At 50.9% G+C, this 20,741-nt stretch overlaps 2 protein-coding genes across 3 annotated transcripts in view; both read right to left on the bottom strand.

The window, feature by feature from the left end:
- Positions 1–3,521, bottom strand: part of LOC128277528 (fringe glycosyltransferase) — a 102,552-nt gene extending 99,031 nt beyond the window's left edge. The window contains exon 1 of the mRNA XM_053016000.1: positions 2,886–3,521. Within this exon, the coding sequence (XP_052871960.1) occupies positions 2,886–3,074 (189 nt within the window). The 5' untranslated portion in view covers positions 3,075–3,521. The remainder of the gene's footprint in view (positions 1–2,885) is intronic.
- A 1,580-nt stretch (positions 3,522–5,101) lies between these two features.
- On the bottom strand, positions 5,102–14,312 carry LOC128268830 (GTP cyclohydrolase 1). 2 transcript variants are annotated; one of them, XM_053006090.1, is made up of 6 exons: positions 14,244–14,312; positions 13,882–14,171; positions 8,320–8,529; positions 6,389–6,554; positions 6,205–6,321; positions 5,102–6,141 (listed from the first exon to the last, which is right to left on the bottom strand). In XM_053006090.1, the coding sequence occupies exons 2-6, from the start codon at positions 14,090–14,092 to the stop codon at positions 6,012–6,014; spliced, it is 834 nt and encodes a 277-aa protein (XP_052862050.1). In that variant the 5' UTR covers positions 14,093–14,171; positions 14,244–14,312; the 3' UTR covers positions 5,102–6,011. The 2 variants fall into 2 exon arrangements, with proteins under 2 accessions (XP_052862050.1, XP_052862049.1); XM_053006089.1 differs by lacking the exons at positions 13,882–14,171; positions 14,244–14,312 and adding an exon at positions 10,261–10,942.
- Between the last annotated feature and the right edge of the window lie 6,429 nt (positions 14,313–20,741).

Genomic DNA, 20,741 nt, shown 5'->3' with positions numbered 1-20,741 from the left:
TCTGAGTCTTGCCAAGCGTCACGCGCCCCAACTTCTGTTAGGTTTGGGGGGCCTTTCGAGAGTCGAGTGTCGTTTGTTTTCCAAGACGACATCATTTTGTGGGTCCATTCGAGCCACGAGCGAGGCACACATTGTCTTGCTTCCATTTTTTGTCCCCGTCATCCCCAAAGTGCCCCAGCCAAGTGCCGAAAGCAAATACCGTGGCCGCCGCGGTGTATTTGCCTAGCTACGCGGGGTTCTGTTTGCGGAGTTGCGATTGTTTTTGTTTAACTTTGAGCGCTCGAGCTGTCCGTTCGTTTGTGCGCCCGGTTCGGTTCCGGTTGGTCGCCTTCCCGAGCCGGGCTTTACTTTTGGAAAGTGCGATGGTGCTCCTCGGTGCGCCGATATTTTCGGAGGACAGCCGATTGATTAAAGAAACATTGTACGTCGGCGGTATCATTCAACACAGTGGCCGCCGCGGCCGGCATTAAATCGAATTTATATAAAAGGAAGCTCCCATTCAAAGCGACGGAACACAATGGCGGCCCATTCGGCCACCCACCGGCGGTGGTGAGAGATAAAGGTGTGACGAATCGGGGGGTTTTGATACAATTTCAATGATCTGCGCCACAATTCGATCGCAGGCCGACATAAAAACATCCGACCCCAGGATCACCGGGCGACCACCGGGCGCGAGCACTTCATTATCACAGCATGGCGCTCCCGAAGAGTGCAATTTTTGCCCATATCTCAACATTGTATCCGCGGTGGGGCCGCGCCTTTCATCGCGCCTTCTGCGCCGAACAGGCAAAAGGTGTGGAAACGATGATGTTTCCAATTCCAACCCGAAGATGATTAAGTTTGCAGATTACATCCCGTGGCCGGGGTGTGTGGGGTGTGGCCACAAAAAAAACGCAAACTCGTGCAAACATTCGCCCCGTGCTGGGCCCAGTGCCAAATATGAATTAAAATATTATTGATCGGTGGGATTTTTTGGCTAATTTTTTGTCATTACTCTCGTCTGTTAAAAGGGGCCGTTTGTGGCCGGTGAAGGATAATCACGAATTTTAAACTGTGCTCCGGCAACGGTCATCATTATTTTCTTAACAACGGTCCCGGCCAGAGAGAGCACTCTTTACGCAGGTCCGAACGGTTTTTGGGTCTCGAAAATCGAAAGCGCATCTGCAGGTCCCGTGAACGGGAAAACCTGTTTTCTTTTTCGTCTCATTTCGAACCGGACCAGGGATCAGGCAGCTCGCATACACGCACCGATGACGTTTAATGAGCTACTGGCGCGAGGACGCACCGTGTTGCTGCGATGCATGGTCCAGTTTTTCGAACCGCCCCTGGTACTGGTTCCCGCTTTGCACTCTCTGTGCCCGTGTGTCTGTGTGTTCCAGGTTCTGGCCCCACAAACCGGGCACAAAGATGACAGGTGGTCCGGAGACAGGAAAAAACAGGGCACAAGGATTGCAACAAGTCGGCGATCTCGTTGCGCCGTGGCGCACGGAGGCGCAATCCTTCGAGAAAGGAGAAAACACAACGCGCGATCGATCGCAAACATGATGCTCGGACGCTGGGGTCCTGATCCCGGGCCCAACAGACGTTGCGCTCTGGGTTGATGATGGGTTTTGGGGCCCTTTTCGAACGCCACAATTTATCACAACATAATCAACCGGCCGATCCGGAGGGCCACAGGCAAGACAGGTTGGACCCTTGCACTCACCATAATCACCACCATCCCACCACCGGGCCGGTCCGGTGATCGATGCTGATGATCGCGTTACGGCTATCGCGATACGCGCGGACGGTTCGGGACGATGGCAGACAACCTTAACCCGGAACGAATCACCCGGAGTTAATAAAATCAGAAGGTCGTTCCCGCCGGTTGGACGGACGCGTCTGGGATTAGGGTCTGAGAAGAAGACCGACCAGCCCCAAACCCCAAAACTAGTTCTTTCCCATACGGGACGCGCGCGTGAAATATGCTCTATCGGGAGGCCATGGTTCGGGCATATCATAAAAATCACGTGTGAGTATGGTTCTAAACCTTTCAGCACCGACGCGACCGACGACTCCGATCGACGACGGGGTCCGGTTTTTTCTCCCCAGTCCCCGCCGAAGACCGCCTCGCGTCTGTGCGGGAAGCAAGCGGAGAAACGGAGGCGATCTCACGATCTCGCCCTCTCGGCGGGCGGCAGGTGTTTGATATCTTCGTTTTGCGTCGTCGTCGTCGTCGTCGCCGGGAAGGTTGGATCTTCCGAGCCGTTGCAAATAAAGCCCCTCTCGAATACTTTGGGCAAAATCGATCGGTAACGGAAAAGTGTTATCTCGAGGAGAACAGGAACCGCACCCTTTGCGATCGGTGGTGTCGAAAGGGTTTCCTCGAGATAAGGCGAGTCTGCAGGTCGCCATTCATTTTGGCCTCCATTTGACACCGCGCTGAACCCGATGTAATCTTTTGATAACTCAAGAAATGTCTCCTGTATTGCCCTTATTTGAAATTTAACCGTCCAGTCCAGCATCCGGTTCGCAAAACGTGCGTCCCTCGTGCGTCTTTGTTGGTTTAGGCCAAATGCTAAATCGCGCTCCCAGATCGGTCCGATATCGAGATGACCGAAAAAATTACCATTTCTGTCGGGTTGGTTGGTCGCCTCAGAAGATAACCCACGGCCTCGGCCAGGGCCGGGCCGGGTTTGAAAAAATCCCCGGCACTAGGTCTTCTATCGGGCACGGTTCTTCCCACAAAAAGGGAGATCGGGTGGCCGACCCGACGACCGCGACGACGGATCGGAAAATTAATGGGTGCAGATGTGTCATGTGGCTTATCAGTTGGTTTAGTTTCCAATATATTTCACATCGCTCGACGGCCGATCGCTCGGGGCCGGCTCGGGTCGGGCACTCACCTGCAGATTGCCGGCGCTTTCGGCGAGCTCCGGGTCCGGTTGGTCCTGGCCGCCGTAGCCGTAGACGTTCTGGTACAGGACCAGCGTCATGTAGATGAGGAAAAGTCCCGCGGCCATCGTTTGCAGTGCGCGCTTGTACCGGTACGTGGCCGTGTAGACGAGGCTCATTTTCTTCCGAAAGCACCGCATAGAAGCCCACTCTATCTGCCCGTCCTCCGGTGGGACAGTGTGGGCATTTTGGGGTCCAACTTTGGCGGCTCCAAGCTTGCTCACGTGCGGCTCCAGGACGATTGCTTTGATTGGGCAACAAGCACAGGGCACACTCGCTCTCTCTTTCTCTCTTTGTCACTCTGTGACGTACACAACTCGAACTTTATCAATCACTTCATCACTCGTATTCTAGGACTGCTAGATCACACAGCCTGCTTCGATTTTCTTGCCGTTTCTATTTTCAAATTTATTCTGCTTGATCTCTCGTCATTCGGAAGCGTCGGCGCTGAACGGGACACACTATTCCGAGGCACTTACACACCAACTTTCGATCAGTTCTTTCTGAAGAAGAACGCACAAACGCCACACGAGCAAGTTTTACACTTTAGGCATTAATCCAAGGAAAGGCACATAATTTCTTCACAACTTCACCACAAACTCGAAGAACGTCAAGCGAACGATACGCAATCGAAAAGGCGCTCCGCACGCACGCACAACCTTCGCCGCACAAGTCAAAACACAAACTAAATCGGCGCGAGCCGAACGCAAACACTAGAACCCTATCGAGGGGGAGCGAGTGAGACAAAAGGTGGTCCAACATCGGCTTATGGCGCGCGTTGCGCATTATCAACGGGTTGAGTCGCGGGTCGCGCACACAAACACACCGATCGACGATCGTTGCGTCGCGATCGCGACCCAAAGGGGTTTTATTCAGAACAAGTGATCTCCGCGCGAAGAAGGATTCAAAACAGAGCGACCTGCCACACGCACACACGCGCACACTCAACGCCTAACGATTTCAAATCGCTTCGGGTGAGCTTCGTGAGTTGATCACCGCCTTTGGTGGTGTTGGTGAACGAACCCTTTACGTATTTATGCTGCGAGTTTATGCTGCGAGTTTGTGTTGCGAGTTTATGCTGAGGTTATGCATTTTCTTTACACCCATTGCACACAATAGGGGTGCCTTTCAAGCAGGAGTCACATATTTTCTTTTCTTTTTAAATGGTAAACATATCGATACAGTTATCGTTTAAAACTAGTGTTTCATAAAGCCACAACATTTACTGAATCAAACTTAATAACCAAATTACTCTTTCTGCAACACCATCGAAACCACAAAATAGAACCATGTCTAAAGGTTATGTCCATGTTAGCGTCCCATGAGCATAAAAATGAAATTAAATTTAACATGATTTATCTGGTTGCTGTGTAGCTGCAACCAGTCCGGTTCGAAACTGTCGCCCGCTAGGCACCGCCGTCCATTTACAATCGGCCGGCCTGTGCATTAGAGCCGGAGTATGGCGAAAATCCAGCACGTGCTCCATGCAAAAGCTGGTTCTGTTTGCCTCCGGGCCACACGGGCATGCTCTGGTGATTGGAAACGCGCGCCTTCGTGCGCGTTGCCCGCCGCCCGTTTGTTCGCGCGGATCAACGAGTGGCCAGAGATCGACTTTTAATCCGATATCCGCTCACGGGCGGCACAGGGAACCTTGGAACACCGGGCGCATAACGTGGCGTTTGGTAAGGAGCGTGCTCCGACGTTGCTGTGGTCGCGCCCCGGGCGAGACAGGATTCTTTGATTGGGGTGATGGCCGCGCGATAGTCCGCGCGTTTGAACGATCGTAAGAGAATATTTGCTTTGCACGGGTAACATTGAAAGGGGCCTAGAAAAACAAATAATGATTTCAAAGCGTTGTAGGAGTCTCAGTTCACGACAAAACGCACAAACTTGCTGAACGGTTTGATGAATGACTCGAATTCGGGAACTGAAGTAGTTATACTCCGTAAAGTATGCAATCAGTTCATCATGCCTTAAGTCAGTATAACAGTATAACAGATTTTGAACTATTGGCAGCCGTTACTTACAAACAGAAACAAATTCTCGCGACGCTCCGAATGACGAAAGCATAAAATGAAAATAGAAATAGTTTGCTTGCTGATTCACATTTATTTTGCAATATGTATGTTCATAAATATAGATATTCAATAGCATAACAACTCGCACTGATTCAACCCTTTCAGCTAGCAACATGATGTTACTTCCTTGAGGAAGGTGCGTATAATTCGTTGATTGTTCTCTCTAGGGTTTGGCCATTGTGCATCGCAATTCATTAGAAAAAATAGGATTGCTCGGCGCCCTATCGATAATATAAATTTATTGTTACCGTCGTGTCGCATTTGCGTGGTTTCACATCATTAACAAACAACAGTATAGAGTTTTCTCACGTTAAGAATATGTAGTTCATCGCCTGTTAAAAATATGCTCGTGCATCTGTAAATGGCTCAACACTGCGTTGCTTTTGGACCCTTTCGCGTGGCAAACACCTCACTTCCAAACAATATAACACGTTTTGAAATAGACACTCATTTGCTTATCGTTAGACGCAGACTTTGTAACAAGTGCAGTACGTGTGGTTTGTAAACATTCATAGTGTAGATTATTGTATTGGTTCGCACCACAGGCAGCCCGAACGGCCGACCGATCCTGTTCGATCGAGAGTTAAAGAATAAAACTAGTGCCCGAGTAGGGGAACACCACGAATCAACGGGCGAATCAACACTTCCGAAAAACTCTCACTCTGTTGCAAAAAATATTCTAAAAATTTTACTTGGCAGCTAAAAACTCGAGTATATCCGTTTGTAAAGTACACACAGTACGGTGTTGGCTCGTGAGCCTTTTCCCTAAACAAGTTCCCTAAATTACGTTTCACACGAAGGCGATGGGTCGCCTGGAAGCTGTGCTTCATTCGACCCAGCCCTTGTGCGCTTCTTTCGTTTCTTATCGTTTCGAGTGCACTGTAATACTCCTTTCTAAACACCGTTCTCTACGACCGTTTGATGTTCGTGCACGATCGGTGACGATCGACCTGACGCTGCCGCTGTCGATGGGCGAGAACGATGGTGGACGCATCTGGCTCACTTGTTGTTACACAGCGTCAGGAACTCTTCACGCGTCTTCGGATCATCCCGGAAGACGCCCAGCATGGTCGAGGTGACCGTTTTGCTGTTAATCTTCTGCACTCCACGCATCACCATGCACATGTGCCTGTAGAGGACGGATGGGTTTGCGTTATTGATGGCATCATTCGATCGTTTGAAGCGTACTTACACTCCTTCGATGATGACCGCAACGCCAGCCGGCTGGACGGCCTGGGTGACGGCCACGGCAATCTGCTTCGTCAACCGTTCCTGGACCTGCAGCCGACGTGAGAAAATCTCGACGATCCTAAAACGTATCGTAATGGTCGGTTATTATCACGAGCGGTCGTGGGTTCCCCGGCGTCGTTGATTACCTGGCCAGTTTGCTCAATCCGAGGATTTTCTTGCAGGGCAAATACCCAATCGACACCTTACCGTAGAACGGCACCAGATGATGTTCGCACATCGAGAACATTTCGATGTCCTTCACGACGACCATCTCGTCGTGGTCCTCGTCGAATACGGCACCGTTCAGGGCCTCTGGAAGAGCACAGAGCAAAGCAACGGGTTCGATTCCACTTCACATATCGCCATTGGCAGGAAAGGAAAGGATGAATGATACGTAGAGCGGGAAATTAAAGTGGACCCACGTGCGGACGTGCCCATAGCGTCCCAGAGCACACGGATGGGCGAGTTTTCCGATTCCGGGCGCAGAGAAAACGAATGGTATACGAACGAAACTCAATGGTTCGGGAAAGTAATGCCTTTTGTGAATAACGGAGGCACTCAAGCGATTGTGCGTGGGTCGGGGTCCGTCGCATCACTCACGCCCGTCCGCCCGGCATGGCGGAGGTCGATAAAAAGGTGCCGTGAAATGTGTAACAAGTTTTCGCTTTTCCGCTTCCGTCCGAAGGGCGAACGAATCAGCCAGTTGGGCACGTCCCGCGAGAAGAGATTCCGAAATAGAACGGAAAAGGCAGCACTTGACGGGGAGGGAGTCCTTACCCAAGACTTGAAACGCTTTTCGGATTGTTGGTGATTGTTGCGCTTTCGATTCCGCTTTCCGGTTTTTGCTCCTTTAATCTATTCGTTAAACCGGTTGCTCTCCCTTCAACAATGCGCATCATCTTAAGGATCGTTTCTCGCTCGCTTCTCGCTGCTCCCATTGGTTGTACCATTTATCCAAAGACTCTTGACATCTTAACTTAACTCAATTAGCCGGCGGTTTTGCTAAACCATGTCTCCGTTCTGTGCAGAATGCAATCTTTTACACGTTCGTTGCTAAAATCGTGGCCCCTTCGGCTAGTGTTCTACGGGACAAAACCCGGAAAGGGCAAACTGCGGACACAACCGCACCGAACAATGAATATGGCATGATGCCGCCCCGGGGCAGCTGGCACATTATCAGGACGCCCGCAGGGTAGCTAAACTCGACAGAAACTCGGCGAACAAAAACGGCCGGAAGCAAAAGTGCAGATTTAATTTCATTTGTACTTGACACTTGGCTTGCACAGTGCAAGTGCAGTATCAAAAGGCACGGGAGAGTTAGCAACGTAAATAGACGGAGCTGGGTAGCAAAATGGCGTGCGGTGGACCAGTTTGGCGGCGAGACTGGCGAGGTTAAGTGAATAATAAATATGAACTGTTTAGGTGTCTTTTCAAGCCGCAGAGACCGTTACAGCAGAGAGCTGGAAGTTTTGGAACCATTCTGTGACTCCCGATGGCTTGCCGGAAGCCATATGGTGGTGACTTTTACTTTGGAGCCCATTTAGGGGCAATTTGCGTGGTCCTGGCCCTCGGATAATTAATTCCTCCCTTGAATAGACCCGTATAAGTGTACATCAAACGTTTGAATGAAGTGCTTTTGCGGAATCCATATCTAGAAGGAACTTCGAGAAGGAAGAGATTATTGACTCAAACGTCAGAAGAGAGCTCGGGCCGTCGGGAGACACGGCTTCTGCAGATTCTGCTCTCCGTCTGGCCGGTCGTTGTTTGCCAAGCACACGACCGTTGGAGTATTGTTTTAGAGAGACTTCATTTCAGACTGCTTGAGAACACAACACCGGGACATGCAACACGTTGAGGGCTAAAGTGACCAAGCAGCGCCAAGAATGTGACAGCATAAGCAGCAGCCCGGCACCCGGTTCCCCGGTCGTTTGATCTCTGTTTACGTAAGGAATGGGGACCCTTTGCCCGCCAGAGGCAACTCCGTTTTAAAGTTCATTAGGTTCTCTCAGCGCAAAGTGACGGAGTTGTGGTTTTGGTTATAAATTGAATTCGGAGCACCAGTTTGGAGCACCAGTACCTTCCAAGCTCTGATCGTAGCCCTTGGTGAAGAAGAGCATCGCCTTGGCCGCCCGCTCCGGAGTCTTCAACAGCCCCTGACGCTCCGGATCTTCACCGAGGCTGGACAGGAGCATTCGGTACGACTTCGACATCAACGGCAGCAGGTCCTCCCGGGTCGACGGCTTGTGGTCCAGCTCCAGGTCGTGATGGAAGGTACATTTCTCGTGCCCTGGAAACGGAAACAAAAGTGACGTAAAATTAGATAATGCCAGCAAAGTAATCGAAACACCGAGCGCATGCCGAGAACTGAGGAAACCGTCCCCGTCCCGCTTGGCAACTTACGAAAACCAGTGCAATCACAACTACGACAAATTTACTGTAATCTGTCCCCACCCCGGGGGAAGCCCGGAACTGTGTACTGTTCCGTTCGTAACTGGTTTACATGATGCATTATTCATCATCGTTCCGCGGGTGGGGCCGAAGCGGAGGAGAGTGGTTGACAACAGCTCCACCGTTTGCTTTCGGATGACTGGTGAAACACTGGCCCCGACAGGGAAATTCCCGGTGCAGGCCGTCAGGTGAACTAAAAATCCCCCAACCCGAATCCCGAAGGACCGATTGCAGCGTCGATTCCACCTGGCGCCCCAGCCCGAGACGTGGTCGGGTAAAGTGGGACGAATTAATATTTGCATTTTATGCATATTTTACGGCTCAACACCGAGCCAGCAAGTGAGCGAGCGGTGCGAGGAATGTCGACAACAGCTGGTTCAATGTTACACATCGGTTACATTATCATAATCGTCCCGCAAACAGGTGTCATACGGTACGGTGGTGGGAACTACCACCGTGTGCGGGGCAATCAGTTCATTAAGTTTGACAAACTACCCCAGCCAGCCGGCCCCAGGTCAGGCCGACGAGTGGGGCCGGTGTATGGACAGGACTTTAACATACAGTTCCGTTGATGCCTTTTACTTTTGTTCGGGCCCGTTTAAAGATTGGACTGGACAGTTCGATTCTGCTATCAACGTGTTTCTAGTTAGAAGTGTTGACCAATTCGTCGGAGGTTAGACAACATAAATACAGCAAATGGTCGATGGCAAACAATCCTTATCAGGGATGTGAAGTTTTTTTCGAATTCATTCATGCAATCCTGTTACTATGTGACGACATTCACTTTACAGCAGCTTATCAGGGGTCTAAGTGATGAAAATAAAGACATTAACAGGTCGCGAATCCCAAGATCCCGTTGCTCCTGAGGCTTGTTGACCGCTGCAGCGTGACTTGTTATTTCCCGTTTTTTGTGAATCATGGTGAATATCAAGACTTCATTGAACTTTCTCATTAAAATGATTTCTAAAGAGCAGACACAACCGGATAAACATTTCGGGCCGACTGTAAACATCGAAGAAAAACAAACAAGACTAAAGACCGTAAGACCTTCAAACCAGCTTCCTGATTTCTGATTCGCCTTTCTACCCGTGGCCTTCGAAACGATCCAATTGAAAGGCTCCGTCGCCGCCTTCGTGTGATTAATGCATTAATTTGTACAGTTTGACAGACGGCTCGATTGCTCGGCCTAATTTGTCAAAATGAAATGAATTTTGGAAGATTAACTGTTGGGAAGTTGCACAAACATGCATCGCAAAGCTAAAATAAATAAAATAAAACATTTGATAACAACATAACGCACACCCGATGGCGGCTAAATAGCAAACACAAGCCAAAATAAGTGCAACACAGAAACACAGAAGCCATAGGTCATCAGCCATTGCGACGATAGCCTTCGGGCGCAGCAGCGTCGTTATAGCAACCGACCAAAATAAAGCTAGAACTGGCGCCTCTTCAGGACACAAGCTACACACCAAGGCCGGAGGCCGGAGAGCCTGTGTGGTCACAGGTGGCCACATTTTACCTGGAGTCATGGTTGCGCGCGGTGTGTTAGTGCTGGCGTTTGTCTCACCTGACAAACTGGTCGTACGGATCGGTGTCGGACGGGCTCGGTTTAGGCCACCGATCGCAATGGCATTGCCGCCACTGTTGCTGCTGACGCTCATGCTGCGCTCACTCTGTTCGCGCTTTTCCCCGTTCACCGCTCCGGCCACTCCGTTATTGTTGTTCGCCGATTCCGATTCCTCCGGTTCGGCGTGATTTTCCGGAGTGCCTTCTGGTGCTTCCGCCGGCGGTTCGGACTGACGGATGCTGCTTGAGCGGCGACGGTTCGCGAACGGTCCGTAGCCGTTGTTGAGACTTCCGGTCGACCCATTCCCATTGGCCGCCCCGAAGCTGATCGAGTTCGAGCGGGTCGGGAAGTTGGTATCGTCAATCTCCTGGTTCAGTTCGTCCGCGTCGTCGGAAATCTCGAACTTGCTGCTCATGACGGCGGCGGCGGCGGCTGGCGGCGGTGGAGATCAATTCCGACAACTTACAACAGGACGCACACAGCAGCACAGCTCACCGAGCCACCTGCGAAAGCTCAACGCACTCACGCTGTTCGACTGCTGATTCCGCCGTCCCGTCGTCCGGTAGGACATTCAACGCAACGATTGTCGCAATCACGGAACACGGAACCACAGAAGTACGGATTTAACCGACGGGGACAAACACACCACCAAAAAGTGCGACCTGGACCTAGACGCGCACGGAACAGAAACGACCCGAATGTGACCGACGTCGAAAGGCAACTAGCGAGGCCTCGACTCACAGCCGAAGCAACAGGCTCTCGCCGTCGTCGTCGTCGTCGTCGGATCGGATCCGTTGCCTGTGGCGGCGGCGGCTGGTTAGGGGCCGAGTGCCGATGGCGACGATAATGATGCGTGAAGCGTGAGCTTCAAGTGTACGGCGGACGTTGGCGATGACAAATGATGGCGCGAGAGGAACAGACAACACAGCCATCGCCGGCAGCAAGGACCAAGCGGACCGTGGAGTTCACTGAATGAGCGAATTAGTGCTCTTGAGGGATTCTAGAAAGGAGTCCTCGATACGCAAGACGCGCGTGTGGTAGAGAATGTGCGAACTCTACGGCAACATTTTAGTCATTTTAGAAACTTAAGCCCACCTTCGCCGAGCCTTGACATTCTTGGCGCCCCGAGTGGACACGAAAACAGCAGAATCATTCACCAGCCTACTACAACCTGTTGATCGGCCAGTTGACATCGGTTCGGCTTTGGGGCGCGTTCTCTTGCCCGAGGACTAGAAACAGCTTTACAGCATCATCCAAGCGTCTACTTGGAATGGACGAGTGCCGTTGCGGTACTAAGGCGCCTCATCACTCCAGTGTGTCTTGTAAATCACGCCGCAAATCAAATTGTTGCGACCCCCGGCAAACCACCTGTTGCTCGTGCCGAGGGCGCATTTAAACGGTGACAATTAAGAGAAGGATGGCAGCGGAAGGTGATGACTGTGGCTGTGGCTGTGACTAGCGAAGTTGTAACCGGCTTCTGGAGGTCAAATCTGATGACAAACACCTGCCCGGGGGCCGCGGAGGAGACACGCTCCGGCGCTCCGGCGGTGATCGGGTATAGAAGTCACTGTATTTGTGCAGCCGGTGAGCGCGAGGTGCAGGATTAACTACTGTCATTATAAAATGGCCACCCCCTGGGGGGTGGCGGCACTCGGGTCGGGTCGGGGTAGAACATTCAGTCAGTTACCCATTTTTTTAATCGTTTCTCCCGCGAACTGGACCGCACGAGGGAACGCGCGCGCCCGGGGTGGTCAGAGGTGAACCGAACGAACGTACAAGGCTTTCGGGGGAGGTTCGGTGTCTCCGTCGACGACGTGCGGTTTGAAAGTGAAGTGGACAGTTTTTTTTGCTGTTGAAAACCGGTGAATTCAAGGCTCTTTCGCTAAGCTGCGTCGGACCGCGTTACTTGCCTTCGGATTTGAGCGGAGGCTATAACTATTGTATTAGGGGTGCTGCTGCTTCCATTAATTTATGGCACCCCTTTTGGGGATGAAAATAGTCCACGCATTCCGGGCAAGGTAGAAAATCGGTGCCATAAAACATCAATCCGTTCAATCACAGCAGTCCAAATAAACTTGCGATGCCACTGAATGCCACTGACATTCCGGCGTCAGATTCGTGATTATGCTGGTCACAGTCAACTCAAGTTTTATCTCTGACCCTTTTTCCAAAAAAAACCCGAAATCGATATCCTTAACAGAGGAAGAGAGAGATAATATGTGCGACAGAGAGAAAGAGAACAGCACATAAATCCCCATTGAGATAAGAATCCATTTTCCTGCTTTCCACGCTCACGTCACCACGCAGTCCCGTGGCCGCCCAGACTGGAGCTCGTGAATCATGGGCTAATCTTCCGTAAACCCGTCACTGACATGACGCCCGCAAAATCCCCGTACGGGTCAGGGCTTGCTGTTGGTTTCGAACAATAATTCGTATCTGCGAATTTTACCTAACCCTTGCAACGCGCCGTGTTAACGCTAATGTCGGAAATTGTAAAACCGTGTAATGGCCGTGAAACAACACTCGCGTTTTACATCGCAGACAGAGAACCTTCATTGATGAGCCTTTGTGTGCAGGGACCCCACCACCCAGTGCCGATGGCCACTTCAACAGCGAGGCATCCGTGGCATGCGAGTGAACCAACAATCTGTATACACGAGCGCACACTACCGCAATCCTCTGAACAAACATTATTGGTTCCTGTGTGTGTTGTTGACTTGCCTCTCTTGGTTCTTGGAATGTGTTTCTGTGAGAAGAATCTTCAGTTCTCACTCTCTCTGCTCTGATGTCCCCAACTCTCCCAAAGTTCAACAATGCGATGATGGGCGCTGTAAGGATGTTCCGTAGCCATGGCAACGGCGATGGAGCACGTTGCCGCCATCCCTACTAGGAGTTCATAAAATTGCCTTCGTCAGTGACTGCGATGTGTTTATTGATTTTGTCGACCGAGAGCTCCGAGAGTTGCGAACCGTTTTGGCCAGCACGTTAATGGCGGGGATTTTGTCGTTCCCACCCCCCGACATGACACATCATAACACAGAAAAGACCCAGCTCCGTCTCATGAATCATTAATCACACCTCGAGAACGATGGCTTAAGGTGAAAATTGTTCCACTTCGCACCGGGCTATAGCTGGAAAACTAGAATCAACCTAGGCCCCCCGGTCGGCATCGGCACGCAAGCGTCATCCGAAACCAGGCCAAGGTCAAGACGTTCGCAGACTTCCGGCAGGCCTGCTCGTGCGGAACAAGTTTCTCGACGTCCGAGCACTTTTGGTCTTGATGCGACCGCCGTCATCGTGTGACGTTGACGCTGCACCGGTCCGGCTCCACACACACACCGGACCGAGTTGCACACGCTGGCTCTGTTGTGGCCTTTCATTGTGCGGGCTCTTCCTGTGCCCGGGCGCGTTGTTGCGCCCTCGGAACCCAGCACGAGCGCCAACCTTTCGCTACGGATTTATCATATTTTAATAATTCATTCCCATCGGAACACAGCTTCTGACGCAGGATTCCAGTGCCGTTCCACCGTGCACCATGATCGGTGATCTTACGAACGCGTAATGACATTGACAATTACACAACAATGCACTTGGCGCAGCTGATCGCTCCTATAAGCTTACCTTGATTGTTGTTAGTGTCACTGGCGTTCTCGGCCATACCGCAGCCACATTTGAAGGGTTGGTTTTTGGAGGCTACCAAGGATGTGGCGCCATTGCCGTACCCGTTGATTCCGTTCGTAACGGGGCCATCAGTCGCTTCTCCGTTCACCCCATTCGTTACTCCATTTCCGTTGGACAAGTGCAGGCCACCGATGGCGGGAACTTCCTTCATGATATTGGCTACCTGGCTTGCCCTTCCGGCGCACAAATACTGATACGGTGATACAGGCGGTTGGCGGTTCTCAGCCGAACTAGGGTTTACGAGAGAAGACGATGGACAATCACACTCGGGGCGCCGCGCAGGAGTTTAGAAAGGATCTTACGTTCACGTGGCGCGAACACCTGAGCGTGGTGGTGGCACCGATCGAGCGCGGCGGGAACTACGAGCGAACTGATCGCAGCGGCGTACGGGTTGGAACTGAGCATCGGCGGCTCAGAATGCCGCTCATCGAAAGTCGCCGCCGCCGCCGTCTCAGTCTCGCTCTCCCCCACTCCCACTAGCGCCCCTTCCGGTGCCTACCGGATCCGGTGCGATCAGGTGTTCGAGCAGCGCACCGATTTCGCGCACCGGACCCCGTCGTGTCTCTCGCTGCTCCCATTGTTTGCGCATCCTTCTTCGCCGAAGGCTCAGCTGGGAGCCCCGCAAGTCTAGACTCTAGGCCGATCATGATCGCGACGGAGCTCGCTGATAACGCTGGCGAGAGACACATGGTAACCCGCCGCTCGGTGAGCAGTAGTGTTCGAGACAAAATTGTCCCTTCTAGACATGCACGACGCTGCGGAGATGCTGACTGGGTCGCTAATTACTGCCTCCGGTGCTCGTACGGGCGAAGGTCAGGTGTCATTTGATGTCGTTTGAAGTTCAATCAGTTCCACTTCAATTCAAAGATCGACTGCGGCGGCGACCCTTGCCGAGGCGAAAGCCTTATTCGCAGGCGAAATTGTTGCATTGCCGACGGGGCTGGCAAAAATCTGCCTCAAACTGCCTTGAAGCGCACCGGACTTGACAGGCGCGCCGAGCTTTGGGGGGCCTCCTTTCGCTAAGTCGGGTGCACCGGACCGAACGGATTTCCTCGTGTGGTCGTGGCCCCGACCAGCCACACGGCCAACGAAAAAACCGACCGCCATCGGGCCAGGCCTTCCAAATTGTAGCTGTGAGTCAAACCGGCGCTGAGATTCGCTTAGTTCGGCAAAGGCAAATGTTTTATTAATTTTCCGTTTCCGAACAAAGGGCCGTAAAGCGGCGATCGGTGTAATGAAATGACTAATTTCGGGTTTATGGTTTCGGTAACTTATTAACTTGTTCCCCTATTACTTCACATGCTTACCCGAAAACCTGTTGATGGCTCACTTGTTGCGGTCAAAATAGAGCACCGGAGAGTGAAAGGATTGAGGGCCCTGCCATCGCGCCGCTCAATGTTGGACCCTTCGTTTTCTTGGACCCCGGACTAAGGCGAGCGGACCAGACCTGGCGGTCGGGCCAACCGTTTTTGCCGATCAGGTTCAAGGTTAAGGTCGCTCGGTGCGTACCATACATGAACATTTTCGCTGCCCGGCCATTCGTTGAGTGTTCAGGCGGAACGAAAGCAGCGATCCAAGTTCGACCGCCGGCGGAAAGCCTTGCCTTGCTATGGGGCAACTTCGGAAACTATGGCGGAACGGCTCAAAGTGACGGCGAAGAAGAAAGTAATAAGAGCCGGTCGGCCAGTGAAAGCCGCTGGTGACGAGATTTGCGAAAGCTTTCTGTTGGATAACGGTGGACGTTCGCGTAACAAATTATGACAAGAATTGTCGATGCCGTTTGACATTCCAATAAAATTTAGCAAGTTTGTAGCGAGACACAGAAAAAAAAGAACTGTTGCCAACGACTTAGAACCACCACCACGGCAATGTGGCAACATCCTGGAATAGTTGCATCATTCCACTTTACTGCCCCGTCTTTGAATGAACCTTTCAGTTCCATTTATCCGGTTCACGGAATCTAATCATTTTTGCTGACGGTTAGAAACAACAATAATTGTTAGGCGCAGTTTTGAAGAGCGACAATGGAGACAAGGTATTGGTTTAGCACTTTTTTGCTCCTCCGCTTAGTGTTGCAATCTCTCAATCCACGCACTGGCCGAATTTCAACAGCTTGTGGCCGGCGATTTAACGCAAGTTTAGCACCGACTAACACAATTTCAAGACAGACAGCTGAAGGTGAAGTGCTGAGGACTCGGATCTAGCGAATCAAGAGCGATGTGCGGATGAAGACAGAGAGACGCAGATACGGACACAGAGTGTTGCTAAAACATCAACGCACTTTCATTGACCGAAAAAATCTGTTTGTTACAACAAAGAGCATGAACAATTGTCAGAAATCGCATGACAAAGGAGACAAAACAAATCTTCAAAGTGTACTTCAAGTTTCAAATAATCAAATACAATCTAATCGGCAAAATTACTGCCATTTGTCGCTTGAAATATGTTTTTGAAAGCCGCCAAGTAACGTTGGGCATTCTTACTGCATATGACAGATGAAGTTCGAAAACATGGGTCCCTAAAAAACCACTCGGCGCATCCGCACGAGAGGACTTTGCTCAGCGCCCGTGGGGTTCCACTTGCCGAGACATCGGACATATCGGCGGAGGAAGCGGAGAAGGTGGTCAGGTCCCTGAAAACCCGCAGCGCGCTGCGCAGGTGGCAGCAGGCGCAGTTACCAATGTTCCCGAATGTAACAAACCAGGGGCTCAGGACGGTGATCCAAATTGTTGGTTTTTTGCATCGAACCCCGATGACAACAGCAAATGTATTGTAGCTAAATTTGTGCGAGCTGTGCAAGGAAATCCAATTATTATACGTGGTTTTCCCCTTACAAACATATCTCCTCTTCAATTCCGGTACCTGCAGCACTAAATAATTTTATAACACAAACGGAAAAGCCGACACTGGGACCAATGATGCGGTTTAAGTTAGAGAATTTAGTATGTAAGTTAGCTGTAGTAAAAATGACCCAAAATTTTGCGTTCTGCCCGATTCCAGAGACATTCGAGAATAATTAGTAAGCAATGATTTGTTCGTCTTCTGTCTGTCACACTGTCTTTTTACTACATTATTTTACTGTTCATTATCACCTGCTGAACACAGAAAACAGTACTAAATTTATCCTACGCTATCCCATTCTACGGAAAATTACATAAAATAAACGGACATATTTTGTTTCGTCTGCAAATATCAAATTTGGGTCCAGTGAAACTGGAGCGTCCTGCTGGATGATCAATCGCCCGGACTGAATCGATGCAGGTGATCTGTTCGTCGGCCTTGCTAACCCGGCCGGCCAGCCATGAACGAGCCAAAAATAAAAGACCACCATTGTCGGGTTTATTGTTAGAAAGTAAACATTTCGAGCTGAACGAACGAACATTTTACGGAGCAGAACTCAACATGTAAACAAATCGCCTGTGTCTTCCTTTGATTTCGGTTACCTGCTTCGTTTTTGCGATTCGTCGTCTGATTGATTAACTTTTGTTCTAAGCTCTTGGTTAAGATACTATTGTCAATTAGGCTAAGTTTGCCCGTTGACGGTTTTTTATGAATAAATAAATAAATAAATAAGTTAAATGCTTTTGCCTTCTTAAAATCTGACGGTTTCTACTGGCTCATATTAACAGGTACAAACCGAGGAACGAATGTCCTGCTGCTAGAGCATTGGAACTCGCACAAATGAAGTGCGACCACCAATAGATTAAAAGCGCATTAGAATCCAGAACACCAAAGTGACAGCTGAAATAGATGTATAGAGGTTCTTTTTCACCATTAAAACAAACTGACTGTTTGAATTCTATCTCCGACACTGGCAAGCACCATTAGGAACGTGACGTTTCTATAATCGTTTTACAGCGGCACGCATCGTTTACAGCGGCTCTGGCTAAGAGTTCGGTTTAAAAAATCGGTTAAAAGCAATTGTTCGCCACACAGAATTATCAGAAGTTTCAGTACTTCGAATAAAGTTTTGTTCCATTACTGCTCTGTCGAAGAATCGTTCCTTCTTAGTGTAGTTCTTTCTTTACCGTAATGTGCCTCAGGGAAAAGTTTTCTTTCGTCGCCCAAAAAAGGGCGCAACGAGTGCTCATTTCTCATGTCTCTGTTGTCGCATCTCGTTTGCACAATTAGCATTCCCCAAAGGATAGTCGGGTCGTCAGTCAGAGATGAATTACTTCCTTCGCGCCCTCGAAAGACGCGAATCAACTTATCACCCGTTGCTAATAAGCTCGCCTCGGTCTCGCTTTTCCTGCGCTTAATGATGTTCGACGCGACGCGCGCTTTACATGTCCTCTGGCGGGGATGATTAGCGCCGTTTGGGACCACAGAAATGGAATGCCATGAGCGCAACGAGCTAACAAAGGAGCGTTCCGTAAAAAAGCACCACCAACAGTAATAATAATGGCGCAATGTTTACATAAGTCATGAAAAGATCCTTCGCCCGGTGCCGCAAAGTATAATGAACCGAACCGAGCACCGAGAAACATCAACCTCTAACCGCTGCCGCCGCCGTCAGGGTTGATGTACTTTCGGTGGAACAACTCTTCCTAATCGGTTTACTGCCGCCGATCGAACAGCGCCCGAAGGCACCGGGCTTCGGAAGGATTCAGGTGGGTCGAGCGGAGTTCCCCTTTTCCCGCTTTCGCCTCGGTTCGTTGCGTTTGCGAAAGTTTGTCTTTTCAATCAACGCCAAGGCCGTGGAGGATTTGCCCGTTTGAGACGGCACGGTCTCTGGCAGCCACCTGTCAGCCACGGCGAATGGATTACGCCAGCTGTCGATGGATGCGATAATCTGCGAGTTTAATACCGATAATAATCTTATCGCCGGGAGACAAAGAAAAATGCCGGCACTTTGATGCTACGCGATTAAATTTATGATTAATTATGTCGGCCGTGAGTTTCGTTAGCATCATGGCCACCGCAGTGCTGCAAATTAAAAGCTCCGTTCGATGGGGCAGCTTTAAATTGGAGTCTGCCCGTCGAGAAGTAGTTTCGCCGAGCAGATTGAGAGATAATTAGACACTCAAGTAACCGTTTGAGCGCGCCATGTATTGGCCGTATGATTTAATCATCTGTCCAGCGACTTGAATGGCCTCCTGATGCCTCCACCGTTTTGCTATGGCTTGGCAATCGTGTCGTGTCGAAAGCGTATGAACTGGCGTCAAAGAACGACTCGCCATCATCGGCGACGTCTTCCTTGCGCCGGCCATTGCCTTGCGTTACTGGCGGACTGACGGTCGGGACGATGGCCAGAGCAAGAGCCTTTTGATAGATGATAAATTGCTTCTCACGATGGCAACATAAAACCATCTATAAATCAGCCTTCGCCAGCAGACCGGTCCCGGTTTCCCAGACCGTCGTCGTCGACCGTCGCCGTTTGGTGGTGTGTGCGATTCTATTAAGCCGTCTCTGTTGCGGGGGGGTGGCAAGACACTTTGTACGTCTTCATTCACAATATTTTGCGCCACACACCTGGGGTCAGCTGGACAGCAGCGTTGTGCAGGTGTGACATGTCCTTTCTTCACGCAACGGGACACACACACACACGTAACGGTCTGCCAGCATAATCCGAAAACCAAATCAGTGGCCTCGCTCTGGCTCTCCTTCGAGTTTCCCGTTTTCAGTCAAGCGTTCTTGCAACGAGGACGAATTGAGAAGGACTGACTGGGCGAAAAGGTGCCCAAAAATTGGATCACCATCGACTGCGGGGTTCAGTTACTCACCTCAACACTTTATTCACGGTTTAGTTTTTTCCGGAATCTCTTTGGCGGGCCCGCATGGATCCTTAACCTTACACACCACGTCTTGGCCAGCGGTTGATTTATACACTACAAGGCAGATCGCCTAGCCAGCGGATTGAGACGCGGAATCGCTTTCGTCGATCTTCGGACTGGGTGGCCAAGAATTCGAACGATTCATCGTAAATAATCGAAACATCCATCAATCAATCTTCACCGGCGAAAGGTAGCTCCGGATCGGAATTGATGGAACAATGGCCCGAAGGATAATGGTCGGAAGCTACTAGCGGATGCGCTTACTATCTCTCTCTCTGTCGGCCGGGTTATTAAATTAATGTTAGTCTACACTTGCTATGGGCAGACTTTAAGTTCCGGACTCAGCTTTAACGCCACGCACATCGGACGTCGTCTTACGGTTAGCACGTGCGCACGGTTCAGCGCGTCCGTCACCTTCGGGACACACCCCATCTTAAAGGTGGGGTCCGTATTTAGTGCATCGACAAACCGGGAGACGTGTGTCCCACAAGCAAGCTATCGATCGAAGGCCCCAGCAGTTAGGCGTACGCTGCTGCTGCCGCTTCTGCTCGAAACTCCGAACGTAATAAGGGATTCGAACGTCACAGCTGCGCAATTTCCTTCCATCTCATTAGCCACATTCTCGCTCAGCCCGCCTCGGGGGCCCCGGGACGGCCGGGCTGCACACAGCTCGGCCCGATTCGGTAAGATTGTGGTTACTAAGCTGCGCTGGGGAGATGAAGGCTCCTGGCATCAAGTAATCCCTTGCCCGCCGGCGGGAACCATGTCCCGGTGGCGGCGGCTGCGAAAGGCACCGGAAAGAATTCGAAAAGAGACAAATGAGCGACACGGTGGGGTGAAGACGGTGTTGAGGGCGAAAAAGACACGGATGCCACCGCCACACTCGGGTCCCAGGCGGGGTCCAGAAACAATCGATACGGGGTGGGCGCGTTGATGGAAAGAAATAAGCATAAATAAGCGTCGGTTAGGAAGCTCCTTTCGTGCTGCTTCGGTTTCGGGGTCGTGCCCGCTGGGACGTGGCCTAGC

Source organism: Anopheles cruzii, chromosome 2 (assembly GCF_943734635.1).
Source record: "Anopheles cruzii chromosome 2, idAnoCruzAS_RS32_06, whole genome shotgun sequence".
Taxonomy (NCBI): Eukaryota; Metazoa; Arthropoda; class Insecta; order Diptera; family Culicidae; genus Anopheles; species Anopheles cruzii.
The sequence above is the reverse complement of the archived record's forward strand: the minus strand, read 5'-3'. Positions and strand labels throughout refer to the sequence as shown.